The sequence below is a fragment of the Propithecus coquereli genome, unplaced genomic scaffold (assembly GCF_000956105.1).
Source record: "Propithecus coquereli isolate 6110/MARCELLA unplaced genomic scaffold, Pcoq_1.0 Scaffold120, whole genome shotgun sequence".
In the NCBI taxonomy this organism is placed as follows: Eukaryota; Metazoa; Chordata; class Mammalia; order Primates; family Indriidae; genus Propithecus; species Propithecus coquereli.
Window position 1 is genome coordinate 7,262,094 of NW_012136081.1, and position 13,845 is coordinate 7,275,938.

Sequence of the window (13,845 nt, forward strand, 5' to 3'; positions counted from 1 at the left end):
CTCCCCATTGCACAGAGGGGAAGATCGAGGGGCAGAGAGATGACCTGTCCTAGGGGCCAAACTGGGGCCACAAGCATTTCCTTCTACAGAGAGTCTCCATTCCCTTCCCCTCTTTAACAAGGACCCTTACAAAATACCTACCTATTGCCTGTGGGCCTAAAAGGTGGCATCCAGCCCCTTCCAGTCCCAGCTTTGGGTGGCTGCCCCAGCTCCAGGATCCTTGATTTACTGGACCCAGAGTGAAGGAGAAAGCAGGGTGCCACAGCACTAAATGTGGGGCTCTTGGTGTCTGGCATGGCTTTGGGAGGTGCTGCTGCCCAGCTCCCAGGTGACAGGAGCTAAGGACCAAGACGGGAGTTCACAAGGAGGCTTCACGAGTATCACCTCTGCTGTCGCAAAACAGCTCCAGGAACAGCTTCCCATTTTAGAGCTGGAAGCAACAGGGCTCAGGGAGTTGCCTCTTGACTCTGAGACTTAACAGCAGAACCAGCATTGAACTTGGGTTCTCTTGATTCCTGGTGCACGGTGCCTGGGCAAGGGTCCCTTCCAGTCTCACCAAAGCTCTGGTCACTAGTGAGTGGGTCTGCAGTCCTAGTGAGGAGGAGCAGGTGAGCAGCAGGGGGTGGCCTTGGAGGGTGTTGGGGACAGGCTGGAAGGGAATAGGGTGTATGAGGGCAGATGGGACCAGACAATGCTGGGGCTGTGTCCCTCCAGGGAGATGGACAGAGGAGGAGAGGAGGGATGGAGAATGTGAGTGGCTGTAAGTGTACCCGTGTCTCTAACTCACCCAGGAAAAAGGCTCCACTAGCCCAAGGATGACCAGTGGGGCCCACGAATACCCAGCAATGCCAGAGTACTCAGACACCTTCCCAGCCTCAGTTTCCCCTTCTGTTGAGAGAAGGGAGCTGGCCACATCAGCGTCCGACTCTGCAAGGCTGCGGGAGGAAGATGCTCGCTTCCGAAGTCACAGCGGGTACAGTGTTCCCTGGCAGCTGCAAGCCAGGGAATCCCCCTCCCCTTCCCGCTTTCTTTCCCCTCCCTCTCCCCTGCTCCCGGCCTGGCCCCGCCCCTGCCCTGCCTCCAGTGTGCTACGGGGGGCAGGGGGCGGGCCGAGCGGGGAGAAGGGAGCGGAGCGGACGCCGCCACCTGATCCCATCCAGGCGCAGCGAGGAGCCGCCGGCACTTGGCGCGCAGGGCCTCCAGCGCCCGCGGACCAGGTGCGGATTTCGGCACTAGGGGCGAAAGGCAGCAGCGGCCACCCGCACCCGGACTGGAGGCAGAGCCCACGCGTGGGGAGTGAGTACTGCAGTGGCCAGCCTGGGGCTGGGGGTGTACCACAGCGGCATGGGGGCCCAGGGGGTGGGAGAGTGTCTTGGGGCCCTAGCGCTGGCGAGCACGAGGACGGGGGGCGCGCTACCCCTGCGGAGCAGGAGAGGAGCGGGTGGGAGGGCGAATCTGGCCTATCCCCAAGGGTGACCAGATCCTGGTGGCCGGATCCCTGGGTGAGGTTAGGATGAAATGGAGGGAACGGGATGTGGGGTGGGGGTCGGTAGTGATGGAGAGAGGATGATGAAAGGAATCCGGAGGCAGGGATGATGCGGGGGTGGATGACAGAGACGGGCTGGAGGGTGGGGGGACCTAGTGCCGGCTTGGAGGGGAGAGAGGAGGAAAAAGAGGGAGGTGGAAAGATATCTGCTCTCCCAGGCCTTCAATTTGCAGACCCCTCAGACCTTCACCCCTTCCTCTCAAGCGCCCTGGGTCAGCTGCCCTCCTTGCTGGGCTGTGGCACCCCGCAAGCCAGGATGGAGGCTCCAGGTCATTGTGCGGCAGGTCTGAGTGGTCCGGGGCGCCCCATCCTCTAAGCACATCAGTGTCAGTCCAGAACTCAGAGGCGACAGAGGAGAAAGGGCTCGTTTAGAAGTGGGTGGGCACCCCAGCCGGCTACACCATGTCTTCCTCACGGCTTCTTCGGTTCCCTGGAGAAAGGAGAGCAATTTGCAAAACAGGGCAGCAGCCTGAGGTAGATTGTTCTGACTAAAATTAGCACTGACACTCTGATGAGGCTGGGCAGTCTGACCTGCCTGGGGGACCTGCAGGGACCTCTCTCTGTGGAGAAGACATCGGGAAGAATGGGGAGTAGTTTGAAGTATCTGAGGGCAGGGGCCAGGGCCACTGCTCTAAAGCCTGGCCCCAGCAGCAAGGCCACCCACCCCACAGCAGCCTAAAGGTCAAGGGGAAACCCAGCCCCAGGCAGCCCCTCCCTGGGTGCCACTGCCTTGACCCTGTCTCCAAAAGTGGCATCCCGGAGTGCACTTGCCAAGGGAAGGAAGGCCTCCTCCAGTGTCCGAGCGGCACCTCTCTCTGGACCTGGAATGTTTAGCCTGGCCAAGTGCCCACCCAGAGCAGACAGGGTTACTGCTTCCAAATACCTGAAGGTCTGTCATGGAGAAAAATGTGCGTGCTCTCGGAGGGCAGCACAAGCAACAGTGCACAGGGGAGGTGGAAAGGGCAGGCTGAGGAGGGCACGGCGAGGAGCAGGGTCCTCCTAGCTGTCCCAGAAAGAACTGGAGCAGCTGAACTGCTCGGAAATGGACCGGGCTGTGTATGGAGGTGATGAGCAGCCTGTCATCGGTGCTGGACAAACAGAAGCTGGTGCCCACCTCCAAGGGCTAGTGTCCCCAAGCAGGCCTTGGACTGGGGTCTGGCTGTCTCCCCGGGGCGAAGCCACGGAGGGGAGAGGGGAAAGATCCAGAGTGGGGTGCAGGGGCACCAGGCACCCCTGTCACTCTGTGTGGCCGGGGAAGCTTCCCCCCAGGAGAGATTGGCTGTAGCGCCCCACAGGCTTGGCCTCCTTGTCCAACCCTGACTCCTCCAAGAAATAAGGTGGTTTCAGCAAGTTTAGCAGAGGTGGGAACTGACTCGTCCCCTACTTTGTCCCCTTGGGAAACTTCCCTCTGGTCACCAAGTCCTCTAGGCAGGAGGAGTGACAAGAGAAGATGGTGTGTATCCTTAGAGAGCCAAGGGCTCTCACTGCCTCCACAGGCCGTCCCAACCAGGCCAGGCCAGCCCTTCTGTGCCCAGCAATCCTTGAAAAGACAGGGAGGGCCTTAGGCTTCTTCCGAGATGCCCCTGGCTGCCCTCTGTGGCTGGACCCTTCACCCCTCGGCTCCAGGCAGATTAAGTCTGTCTGCAGATTGGTGGAGGAAACCAGGCGGTGCGGCCTAGAGAGAAGGGGAGGCACAACCAGGACATCTTTCCAACCCAAACAGGTTTAAGTGTAATCCAGGATTAATGGGGGGCTGTCAAGAGTAGAGACTGGAAGCCAAGCCCAGGGCCCCAGGGGAAGGTGCTGGTCAAAGGGTTTTCACATTATCTCACCCCTCCTGGGACCCAGGTGTCCTAGTTCCAGTTCCACATACGTGCACATGCCCGAAGTTTCCAGTCCCTCCTCCCCGCCCTTTGGAGAGGGGTGTGTGTGACGGATGAAGCTGAACTTGAACCTGGAGACTAAGGTTCCTGAGACAGAGACCCCACCCTAGCCGGGGGACAGGCATCTCTGCCTAAGCTGACTTCCCAAGGGCTGGGCCACCCTTAAGCCATGGCTGGAAACCAGCCCTTCTCCCGCCCTGGCTCCTGCTGCTCACCTGCGATGGAGGCTCACCTTATCCTGGAGATCCTCTGCAGGGCGACGAGCAGGAGCCACTTCTTTACCCCGCCCCACCCGACCTGGTTCCCGTCACAGGCTGCCAGCCCATTGCTTTGGCCAAGCACCTCAGCCGTCAGCTGATGGCCGCCTGGGTTTCAGGTGTCTGGGGATGGAATCCGGATAGAGTTCCAGGATTTCAATTCCCCTTTCCCTTGTGGATTTCTCACTCTTAGGCCCCCTAGGGCAGGGATAGGGAAATCAGTTCTCCACGGAAACAGCACATGTAGCATCTAAGGACATGGACTCTGGAGCCAGAAAAAGCAGGTATGAATCCTAGTTCTACTGCTACCAGCTGTGTAACCACGAACACGTGACATCATCTCTTACAGGCTCAGATTCCTCATCTGTAAAGTGGGACTATGTTAGGGAATATGGGACTATGTAGTGTAGACCGAATGGGACTAAGTAGGTGACAGTGCAGCACTCAGAGTAAGCCTGCAGCACTGCTCTGGGACTCGAGGAGGTGAAAGCCTGGCCAGTGGTTCTGAGGAGCTCAGTCTCTCTGGGGTCAGGACCAACTCCTGGCTGAAGCAATCAGGCAGGGCGTCCTGGAGAGGCAGAAACCTTGAGCGGAGACTTCCGTGTTCTGAGCCAAGCCCTGGTGTTGAGGCCAATCTGCTGGGGAAACAGATGACCACAAGACAACGAAGAGTTAGGGGCAGGCGGCAAGGCAGAGACAGGACTCAAGGGAGGGAGTGGCTACAAACCTGAAGGACTGGCCACACCCCAGACCCTGTAATTCCACCCAAGACTAGGTTATCTGCGGCAGTGAGGAGATAGGTTCTTGGTAATGGGAGGGAGGAATCTGATCTGCCCTGGCCTCTCTGCTCACCCCACCCACTGGAGCTCGCCTTCGCAGCAGTCCTGCTGGGGCACGGAGCCCATCTCCTCTGCCCACTGCAAACCTGTCTGCCTCCTTCTCCTGCCAGGTTTCTCAGGAACACTGGCCCTGCTACCAGAGCCGCAGGAGCCCCCATGAGTGCCTGCAAAGGGAGTCCTGGATAGCGAGTCCCTGGCTTGTCCAGGGCGGACAGACACTCCACCATGCCAGCCATCGTCCAGCGCCTGCAGCAGGCCACCAAGATGATGAGCCGCAGGAAAGTCCTGCTGCTGGTGCTGGGGTGCAGCACCGTGAGCCTCCTCGTCCACCAGGGGGCGCAGCTCAGCTGGTAAGGGGCGGGGCCTCAGCGAGGGGCGGGGCCCAGGGGAGGCGGTTCCTCCAGCAGCGGCGGCCTGGCTTAGCAAACTGGGAGCGCCTCTTCCCATCCTTCCACCTGCCAGAGCCTCCTACTGGGCTTTGCTCCTTCCCTCTACTCTGAAAGTGCTTTCCTTACATCGCTCTAGAGCCGCACAGGGCAGGTCTTCACTGAAAGGGTGGAGTGACTTTCTCAAAGTCGTAGTTAGGGTTAGCTGGGATTCAAATCCAGCCCGAATCCCACAGCACACGGTTGAGTGCCTCCCCGTGGACTTCAGACAACTTCTTACCACTTCTCTTGTGCTGGGTGAGGGCAAGGCCGCTCACTTCTCCTGGTCTCCTCATCTATAAAGTGGGACTGATGACATGTGTGACCCAGCTAGTCACCCTGACACAAGAGACCACGTGGTAACTACGGGGAACCCTGACACTGTTCCTGACCCACTGTGTGAACCCAACAAATCCCTGCACCTCTCAGGGCTTCCAATTCCCCATTTTCTACACTGTCTGCCCCTGCAAATGGCGCGAATGGGCCCAGCCCCCCTTACCAGATGATTTGCTGGTTTGAAATGCCAAACATCCTTGTTTCAAGAACAAGGAACAGAAACAAAAGCTTCGAGAGGGCTAAGGTTTTTATCTGTTTTTATATACTATTGTATTTCTTGAGCCTAGAACAGTGGCTGGTACATAGTGGACAATTGAAATGTATTTATTAAATGAATGAATGAGGCTCCAGAGGTCTTAACAGAAACGTAACAAATGGGTCGCCACAAAGCCCAGGGCCACCCATCTACAAAGTGAGGAGCTGGTTAAAGAGTGAAAATTAGAAAGACGGATAGCAAGAGGATTTGGTGACTGAATTGTTTCCTGACTTTATGTAAGCGATTTTTCTCCTTCCGGTCCTCAGTTTCTACATTTGTAAAGTGGGATTCCTCAAGAATCTCCAGAGGCCTTTGTCCTTTTATTAAATAGTATCAATTTCTGCAAAAACAAACTTAGCAGCTGAAAACAGCGAACATTATCTCACAGTTTCTGTGGGTCAGGAATCCAGGTGTGGCTCTACTGGGTCCTTCTGGATCAAGGCCTTTCATGGGGTTGCAACCAACGTGTCTGTTGGGGACGCAGTCTCATCTGAAGGCTCGATTGGAAGGGACCTGCTTCCAAGCTCACTCGTGGTTTTGGCAGCCTTCAGTTCTTCCAGCAGGCCGATAGACTGAGGGAGGCTAGTTCCTCGGGGACTGTTGCCACTGTGCTACCTACCTCCCCATAGGGCTGCACACAATATGGCAGCTTGCTTCCCTCAGCGTGAGTTATCCTGGATTGAGTAAGAGAGAGAGAGAGACCAAGATAGAAGCCACAATCTTTACGGTATAATCTCAGAAGTGACATCCCATGATTCCTGCCCTCTTCTATCCTTAGAAGGACCAGTAAGCCCAGCTCATACTCAGGGGAGGGGAATACACAAGGGCGTGACTGCCAGGAGGCCAGCAGGGACCATGGGGTCATCTCTGAGGCTCCCGACCACCGCCCTCTGCTGTTCCACGGGCAAAGCCCACGATGGGCGCTCCTCATGGAGGGGCAGGGGTCGAGCAGCATCCGCCTCACACCCTCCTCCCCGCACACCCCGGGCCCGGCAGGTACCCCAAGCTGTTCCCCCTGAGCTGCCCGCCTCTGCGGGACTCGCCGCTGCGCCCCAAGCACACGACCGTGGCCTTCCTGAAGACGCACAAGACGGCGGGCACGACGGTGCAGAACATCCTGTTCCGCTTCGCCGAGCGCCACAACCTGACGGTGGCCCTGCCGCACCCAAGCTGCGAGCACCAGTTCTGCTACCCGCGCAACTTCTCGGCGCACTTCGTGCACCCGGCCACGCGGCCGCCGCACGTGCTGGCCAGCCACCTGCGCTTCGACCGCGCGGAGCTCGCGCGCCTCATGCCGCCCGGCACGGTCTACGTCACCATCCTGCGCGAGCCGGCCGCCATGTTCGAGTCGCTCTTCAGCTACTACAACCAGTACTGCCCGGCCTTCCGGCGCGTGCCCAACGCGTCGCTCGCCGCCTTCCTGCGCGCGCCCGAGGCCTACTACCGCGCGGGCGAGCACTTCGCTATGTTCGCGCACAACACGCTGGCCTACGACCTGGGCGGCGACAACGAGCGCAGCCCGCGCGACGACGCCGCCTACCTGGAGCGCCTCATCCGCCAGGTGGAGGAGGTCTTCTCGCTCGTCATGATCGCCGAGTACTTCGACGAGTCGCTCGTGCTGCTGCGGCGCCTGCTGGCCTGGGACCTGGACGACGTGCTCTACGCCAAGCTCAACGCGCGCGCCGCCAGCTCGCGCCTGGCCGCCATCCCCGCGGCGCTGGCGCGGGCGGCGCGCGCCTGGAACGCCCTGGACGCCGGGCTCTACGACCACTTCAACGCCACCTTCTGGCGCCGCGTGGCGCGAGCCGGCCGCGCGTGCGTGGAGCGCGAGGCGCGCGAGCTGCGCGAGGCCCGCCAGCGCCTGCTGCGCCGCTGCTTCGGCGACGAGCCCGCGCTGCGGCCGGCCGCGCAGATCCGCACCAAGCAGCTGCAGCCGTGGCAGCCCAGCCGCAAGGTGGACATCATGGGCTACGACCTGCCCAGCGGCGGCGCCGGCCCGGCCACCGAGGCCTGCCTCAAGCTGGCCATGCCCGAGGTGCAGTACTCCAACTACCTGCTGCGCAAGCAGAAGCGCCGCGGCGGCGCGCGGGCCCGGCCCGAGCCGGTCCTGGACAACCCCCCGCCGCGGCCCATCCGAGCGCTGCCCCGCAGCCCCCAGAGTCCCTGAGCTCCCGGCCTCTGGAACCCCGGGCCCTGTCTTGCCCGCCCAGGAGTCGGCCTGCGGTTGCCTCCAGGCCCCGCCCCGTCAGGGTCCTGTCTTTCCAAGGGGCTTGAGTCCCATGCTGAACTTTGGGGTGCGTCTCTCTATCCGAGCCCATCTCCCTATCGTGGGCCGAACCCCGTAGTCGGGGATGGCGCTGATAGGCTGGATCGAGCCCTGGGCCACCCTCTGCTTCCCAAGTGGTTGGTGACTCTGACAAAAGGCCTGAGGGCCGTCCAGAACTGCCTATCCTGCCTTTTTCTGGGGGCTGAGCCCCACACCTGTCTTTTGCAAGTGGGAAAAGCCCAGGCCCCAGAGAGAGGCTGAGCCCTGAGGAGAGGCTGCTCTTCCTGTCCGCTGTGCCGGGCTCTTGCTCTCCTCCCAGGGCTCAGAGGCCCCCATACTGTGTCTTCCAGGTTCTACCTTCCCCGCAGACCTAAGCTGCTCCCAGACTCCCAGAACCAAGAGTTCTTGGGTTGGGTTTTTTGTTTGGTTGGTTTCTCTTTTTTTTAATAAAACATCTTTAAAACGTGCAAGTTGCATGGCAGTCACTGAAAGCCAGATTCCCCGTGTTTGCGGATGAAGCAGCTGCCCAGGAGGAACTGTGGCTGTAGCCATGAGGATGGGGGCTTCCCTGCTGCCGCCACTCTGCAAAGGCCTCCAACCTTCCTCAGCCCCTTGACTGACTGGGCTCATCAACACAGACTGGCCTCCTAAGCCCCACTCATTTTCCAAGTCGTTTTTCATCAGCAACATTTACTGAGCATCATGTCTGTAACCTGGAGACACACGTGAACAAGGCAGATGGGGCCTTTATCTCATGGAGCTCCTGGGGAGAAGTTGAAACAGGAGCACGACGGAAACAGAGGAAGGGCTGGAGGGGTTAGAACAAAACTGCACCTCCTTGGGCAGAGCAAGGCTGGTAGGTGGGTCGTTTCAGGTAGGGAGGTGCTTAACTCAGAATTTTCCTGCCACTGTGAGTCATGACCTTATTCACCACTGTTCTCCTTCCTCTCAAGGAGGAGACAACTCTGACTCGGGTGAGGACCAATCCCTCCCCCCACATGCCTTTAGCACAGCAAGATGCCCAGCACTTTCACATGGAATCTCCCTGAAGACCAGCAGAGGATAGGGACCTTTTCTGTCACTCTCTTCAGAGCTACATTGACACATCTGGACAAGTAATAAAAGTAATAGCTATCCTGGTCTGCTATGTGCCAGCCACTGTTTAAGGGCTTTACGTACATTAACTTATGAGATAGGTGCCGTTTTCTGGGTGAGGAACTGAAGCTTGAAGAGGTTAGGTGACGTCAGGGTCACAGCCAGACAGTGTGGTTCCAAGCCTGTGCTTGTAAGTGCTGTGCACAGTGCCATTCAACTTACAAAGATCATGCGGCTGACTCCAGGACCTTACCCCCGAAAACGTAGAGACCCCCACAATGCCATCAGCTCCTCTTTCTCTTATTTTTCACGGAGACAACATTGCTTGTTGGGGCCGTGGAGATTGCAATGGGGACGCTTGGTTGGCAGGTTGTGAGACACACCCTGGCCTTGAAAGGGGGCTCTTTGCATAGCTCCCCACTTTTTACCGGCAGAGCTCTGGAAAAGGCGATAATTAGAGTCATGCAAAGGCATAATTAGGTTTCTGGCATTGAGCAGCAGTAAAGAATTGCACTAGACTCAGAGTCGGCTATCCAAAGCCGGGTGTCCTCTGGCCCCCAGGCCAAGAAGGTATCTACCACTCCACCTACCCCCAGCCCTAGCCTCTGGCCCTACCTCTGCCAGGAACATCCTTCACCTTGCCCCGGGTCTGCCTGGAAAACTCAGACATGCCTTTATGATCTCCCTTGATAGGTCTCTTAGTCTGTTTTGTGTTGCTATAAAGGAATACCAGAGGCTGGGTAATTAACAAGAAAAAGGTTTATTTCGCTCACCATTCTGATGGCTGGAAAGTTCAACACGGGGCATCTGCATCTGGTGAGGGCCTCAGGCTGCTTCTACTCATGGGGGAAGGTGAAGGGGAGCAGGTGTGTGCAGAGATCACATGACGAGAGAGGAAGGAAAAGAGGGACAGGAGGTGCCAGGCTCTTTTTAACAATCAGGAACTAAGAGTGAATACTCACCCCCTAGGGAGAACATTAATCTATTCATGAGAGATCCATCCCCGTGACCCAGACACCTCCCATTAGGCGCTCCCAACACTTGGGATCAAATTTCAACATGAGATTTGGCGGGGGACAAACATCCAAACCAGAGCAACAGGCCTCTGTTGGCTTCCTGACCCTCAGGCAGGTGACCCCCCTTTATAAACCTCACCCCACTTCAGCAGACAGCACAACTGTGGACACGGAAAAACCTGGATTCAGGGACTAACAGAATCATTGGGCACTAAGACAGGGTTTCTCTGTGTGACTTGGGGCAAGGGCAGACCCTAAGGCCTAAGCAGGGGCTCTTTGGTCCAAACATCTCCAGCTTTAGCCACAACCCAGGGGAACAAGCCCCAGCCCCTGGAACCCCACGCCCTGCAGAGGGGCTCCTTCCACCAGCACACACTTGGTGCTACCCAATCTGTGCCTCCTCTGCATGGTCCCAGAGCTTTGGCAGTGGGTGAAATGTGGCCCCTGCCTCGAGGAGCTCACGCTAGGTCTTTCTCCGCTCGTGGAGACTGACCTCTTCCACTCTCTCTGGAACATAGTAAAAAAAAGAGAAAAAAAAGGAGCTCACCCTGAGGTCTAGAGCAGATGTGGAGGCAGCAACCTGGGCAACAACTCTCTGGGGACAATCTTGCCAAGCGATTAACCGCAGGGGCTCTGGAGTTCAAACTCTGGTTCTGCCACCTGCTGGTTACATACTTTGGACTTAGCCTTGAACTCCACGTTCCTTAGCTGTGAGATAAACAGTTTCCTGCATGGCTTCGTGAACAATATTTGGGATAAGGCACCTAGCACAGGGCCTGGCCTGCGGAAGTGCTCCCCAGGTGGCATCTCTGGTGTCAACAGAAGAGCTCCTCCTTCATATCTTAGATGTTACAAATTGGCACATCTATTGCAAGAGTTTCCCAGCAGATGGAAGAAAGCATTTTGAGGAAGGAGTGCCTTTTCCCACTTTGCCCAAAGGCACAGTGTGGGCCACCAGCACCCTTGGTTTTTATGAATGTAGAAGGACACACAAAGTGGGGGAGGGGACAGGAGGACAGAGTGTCAGGTCAGGAGAGGCTCCCTGGAGGAGGGACATCCCAGGTGCTCCAGGCAGCAGGAGCAGCACACGCAGAGGTACCGAATGTGAGAAAGCTGGGGCGCTTGTGTGACAGGGAGCGGGGCCATCTGGGTGGGGAGAAATACGCCCGTGTTGGGTGATCAAAGGCCTTGAATGTCATGCTTAGGGGTTCTGATTGGCTAGTTTCTAAGCATCATGTCTGTGAGTCAAGATTCCTGATCCAGAGACAATAGTCCCCACGGGATGGAGCCTGAAGGCATCATCAGGGGTAATTGGAACAAGATTGTCAACAGCTCTGGTGACACGAACCTCTCGGGGTCCCTCCTCCGTGGCATCTATGCCCGTGGTTTTGAGACGCCCCCTGCTATCCAACTGCGAGTGATTCGTCCCTGTATCGAGGGTTATGGTGCGATCGCTCAAGCACAGTCTGGGACTGGGAAAACAGCCCCGTTTGTCACATCCGTTCTGTAGCAGATTGAATTGGATCTTAAGGCCACCCAGACCTTGGTTCTGGCACCCACTCGAGAATTGGCTCAGTAGACACAAAAGGTGGCCATGCCACTAGGAGATTACACGTGTGTCTCTTGTCACGCCTGCACTGGGGGCACCAGCGTGCATTCCGAGGTGCAGAAGCTGCAGGTAGAAGCTCCGCATGTCATCGTGGGGACCCCCGGCCTCATGTGTGATGTGCTTAACCAGAGACATCTGTCTCCCAGATACAGCAAGACATTTGCCTTGGATGGAGCTGACGAAATGTGAAGCCGCGGATTGGATTCGAGGACCAGATCTGACATATTCCAAAAGCTTGACAGCAACACTCGGGTGGCTTTGCTGTCAGCTACAATGCCTTCTGCTGTGCTTGTGGTGACCAAGATGTTCATGTGGGACACTATTTGGACTTTGTTTTTTTTTCCAGAGACAGGGTCTCACTCTGTTGTCCTGCCTGGAGTGCAGTGGCGTCATCATAGCTCAACTTGTAAACTTGTAAACTCAAACTCCTGGGCTCCAGTGATCCTCCTGCCTCAGCCTCCCAAAGTGCTAGGACCACAGGCGTGAGCCACTGCACCTGGCCAGATTCTTGTCAAGAAGGAAGAGTTGACCCTGGAAGATGTCTGCCAGTTCTACATCAATGTGGAATGAGAGGAGTGGAAGCCGGACACACCATGTGACTCACATGAAACGCTGACCATCTCCCAGGCAGTCATCTTCATCAACACCTGCAGGAAGGTCGACTGAGGAGATGCTCGCCTGAGACCTGTCTCTGCCCTGCACGGAGATGTGGACCAAAAGCAACAAGATGTGCTCGTGTGGGAGTCCCGTCCTGGCTCTAGCGGAGTCCTGATTACCGCTGGCCTGCTGGCCGGGGGCAGCAATGTGTAGCAGGTCTCTTTAGTCATCAGCTGCGACCTTCCCACCAACAGGGAAAACGACATCCACAGAATTGGTCGTGTGGACATTCTGGTCGTGAGAGTATGGCTCTGAACCTGGTGACAGAAGAAGAGGACTCTTCACGACACTGAGACCTTCTTCGACACCCCCGCTGGGGAGATGCCCCTCGGTGTTGCTGACCTCATCTGAGAGGGGCTGTTCTGCTTCCCCGCCCCAGCCGGGATTCGATCCTGGGGGTGTGAGAAGCAGCAGGAGGTGGGAGGGAAGGGAGCCAAGGGATGAACTCTTGCCAGTTTTTCTTTTTTTTCTTTGAGTAAATGTCACTTTTGGAGGCAAAAGAAGGAACCGTGAACATTTAAGACACCCTCTTCTTTGGGGGTAGGCTCTTGCCCCAGGCACCATCTCTTCCCCCAAAAATCACCAATCCCTTCCCCCAACTGAGTCACCTCCAGACCCCAGAGGCCCTCCCATCCCAGCCCAATTCCTCGGAAAGGAGTCAAGGGGCTATAATATGTCACTCAACCTCATTTACTGGACCAAATCTGGAGGGAGATTTGTAAAAATTGTTTTAAAGTTCAGGTTGTCTTGCACGGGACTCTGAAGCAAGTGGAATGGGCAGAGATGAGCAGCAGGGGGGCCGGCTGTCTCCAGGGCTATGGGGTCACTGCCTCAGCCCATCCGTAGCCCATTCCCGGACAGCAGAGTGCCTTGGCACACCAGGTAGGGACCTCTGTTGTAGGCGATGGGGAATCACTGAGGTAGGCAGGAAAGCAACTGCAAATGTCTATAGGAGAAGCACGTTAATAAGATCAATGAGCCGTGCCTGGAGTCCCAGCTACTCGGGAGGCTGAGGCAGGAGGATCGCTTGAGTTGGAGGCTGCAGTGAGCTATGATGATGCCACTGCACTCTAGCCTGGGTGACAGAGTGAGACTCTGTCTGTAAAAAGGTAAAAATAAAAAAATAAGAACAATGATGCTAGCCGACATGTATGAGCACTTACTATATGCTAAGTGCTCTCCTCTGTGCTTTAGGTATTTTAACTTACCTGATTCTCACAGCAGCCCTGAGAGGTGGGTATTACTCTTATCCGCCTCTTGCACAACAGGAAACTGAGGCACAGGAAGCTGAAGTGCCCAGGCTTCCCCAGCCGGGAGAAGCTGAGTGCTCAGGCGCCGAAGCCCCATTCCTGCCATCGGAGGACGTTGCCCGGTGCCCTCAAACACGCGTCCAGCAGTCCCTGCAGCCTCCTCATTAAAGAGCCTCCTGAGAGTGGGCTGGAGTGGGAGGGAGGGCAGAAAGCCCGAGCGCCACGGGGCCGGAGGCAAGGCAGGGCACGGAGAGAGAAGCTGGTGATCTGCCAACACAACCGGGCAGCTTCCCAGGACGCACCATGGGAGTGGACGGAAAAAAGGCAGGGGTGCCTGAGGACAGGGGGAGACCCTCGGCCCCAGCCAGAGGACAGCTCAGGGGAGGGGAGGAGCGTGGTAGCCCCTCTCT

The 13,845-nt window shown here is 57.3% G+C and overlaps 1 protein-coding gene and 1 pseudogene across 2 annotated transcripts; both read left to right on the forward strand.

Moving 5' to 3' along the window:
* The first annotated feature begins 1,131 nt into the window (after positions 1 to 1,131).
* On the forward strand, positions 1,132 to 9,069 carry GAL3ST3 (galactose-3-O-sulfotransferase 3). 2 transcript variants are annotated; one of them, XM_012665348.1, is made up of 3 exons: positions 1,132 to 1,296; positions 4,636 to 4,875; positions 6,539 to 9,069. In XM_012665348.1, exons 2-3 carry the CDS (start codon positions 4,751 to 4,753, stop codon positions 7,707 to 7,709), a joined length of 1,296 nt encoding a protein of 431 aa, XP_012520802.1. In that variant the 5' UTR covers positions 1,132 to 1,296; positions 4,636 to 4,750; the 3' UTR covers positions 7,710 to 9,069. The 2 variants fall into 2 exon arrangements, with proteins under 2 accessions (XP_012520802.1, XP_012520803.1); XM_012665349.1 differs by lacking the exon at positions 1,132 to 1,296 and having other exon boundaries at positions 4,587 to 4,875; positions 6,539 to 8,363.
* Positions 9,070 to 11,153: 2,084 nt separating this feature from the next.
* LOC105827325 lies at positions 11,154 to 12,536 on the forward strand (annotated as a pseudogene).
* The last annotated feature ends 1,309 nt before the right edge of the window (positions 12,537 to 13,845 follow it).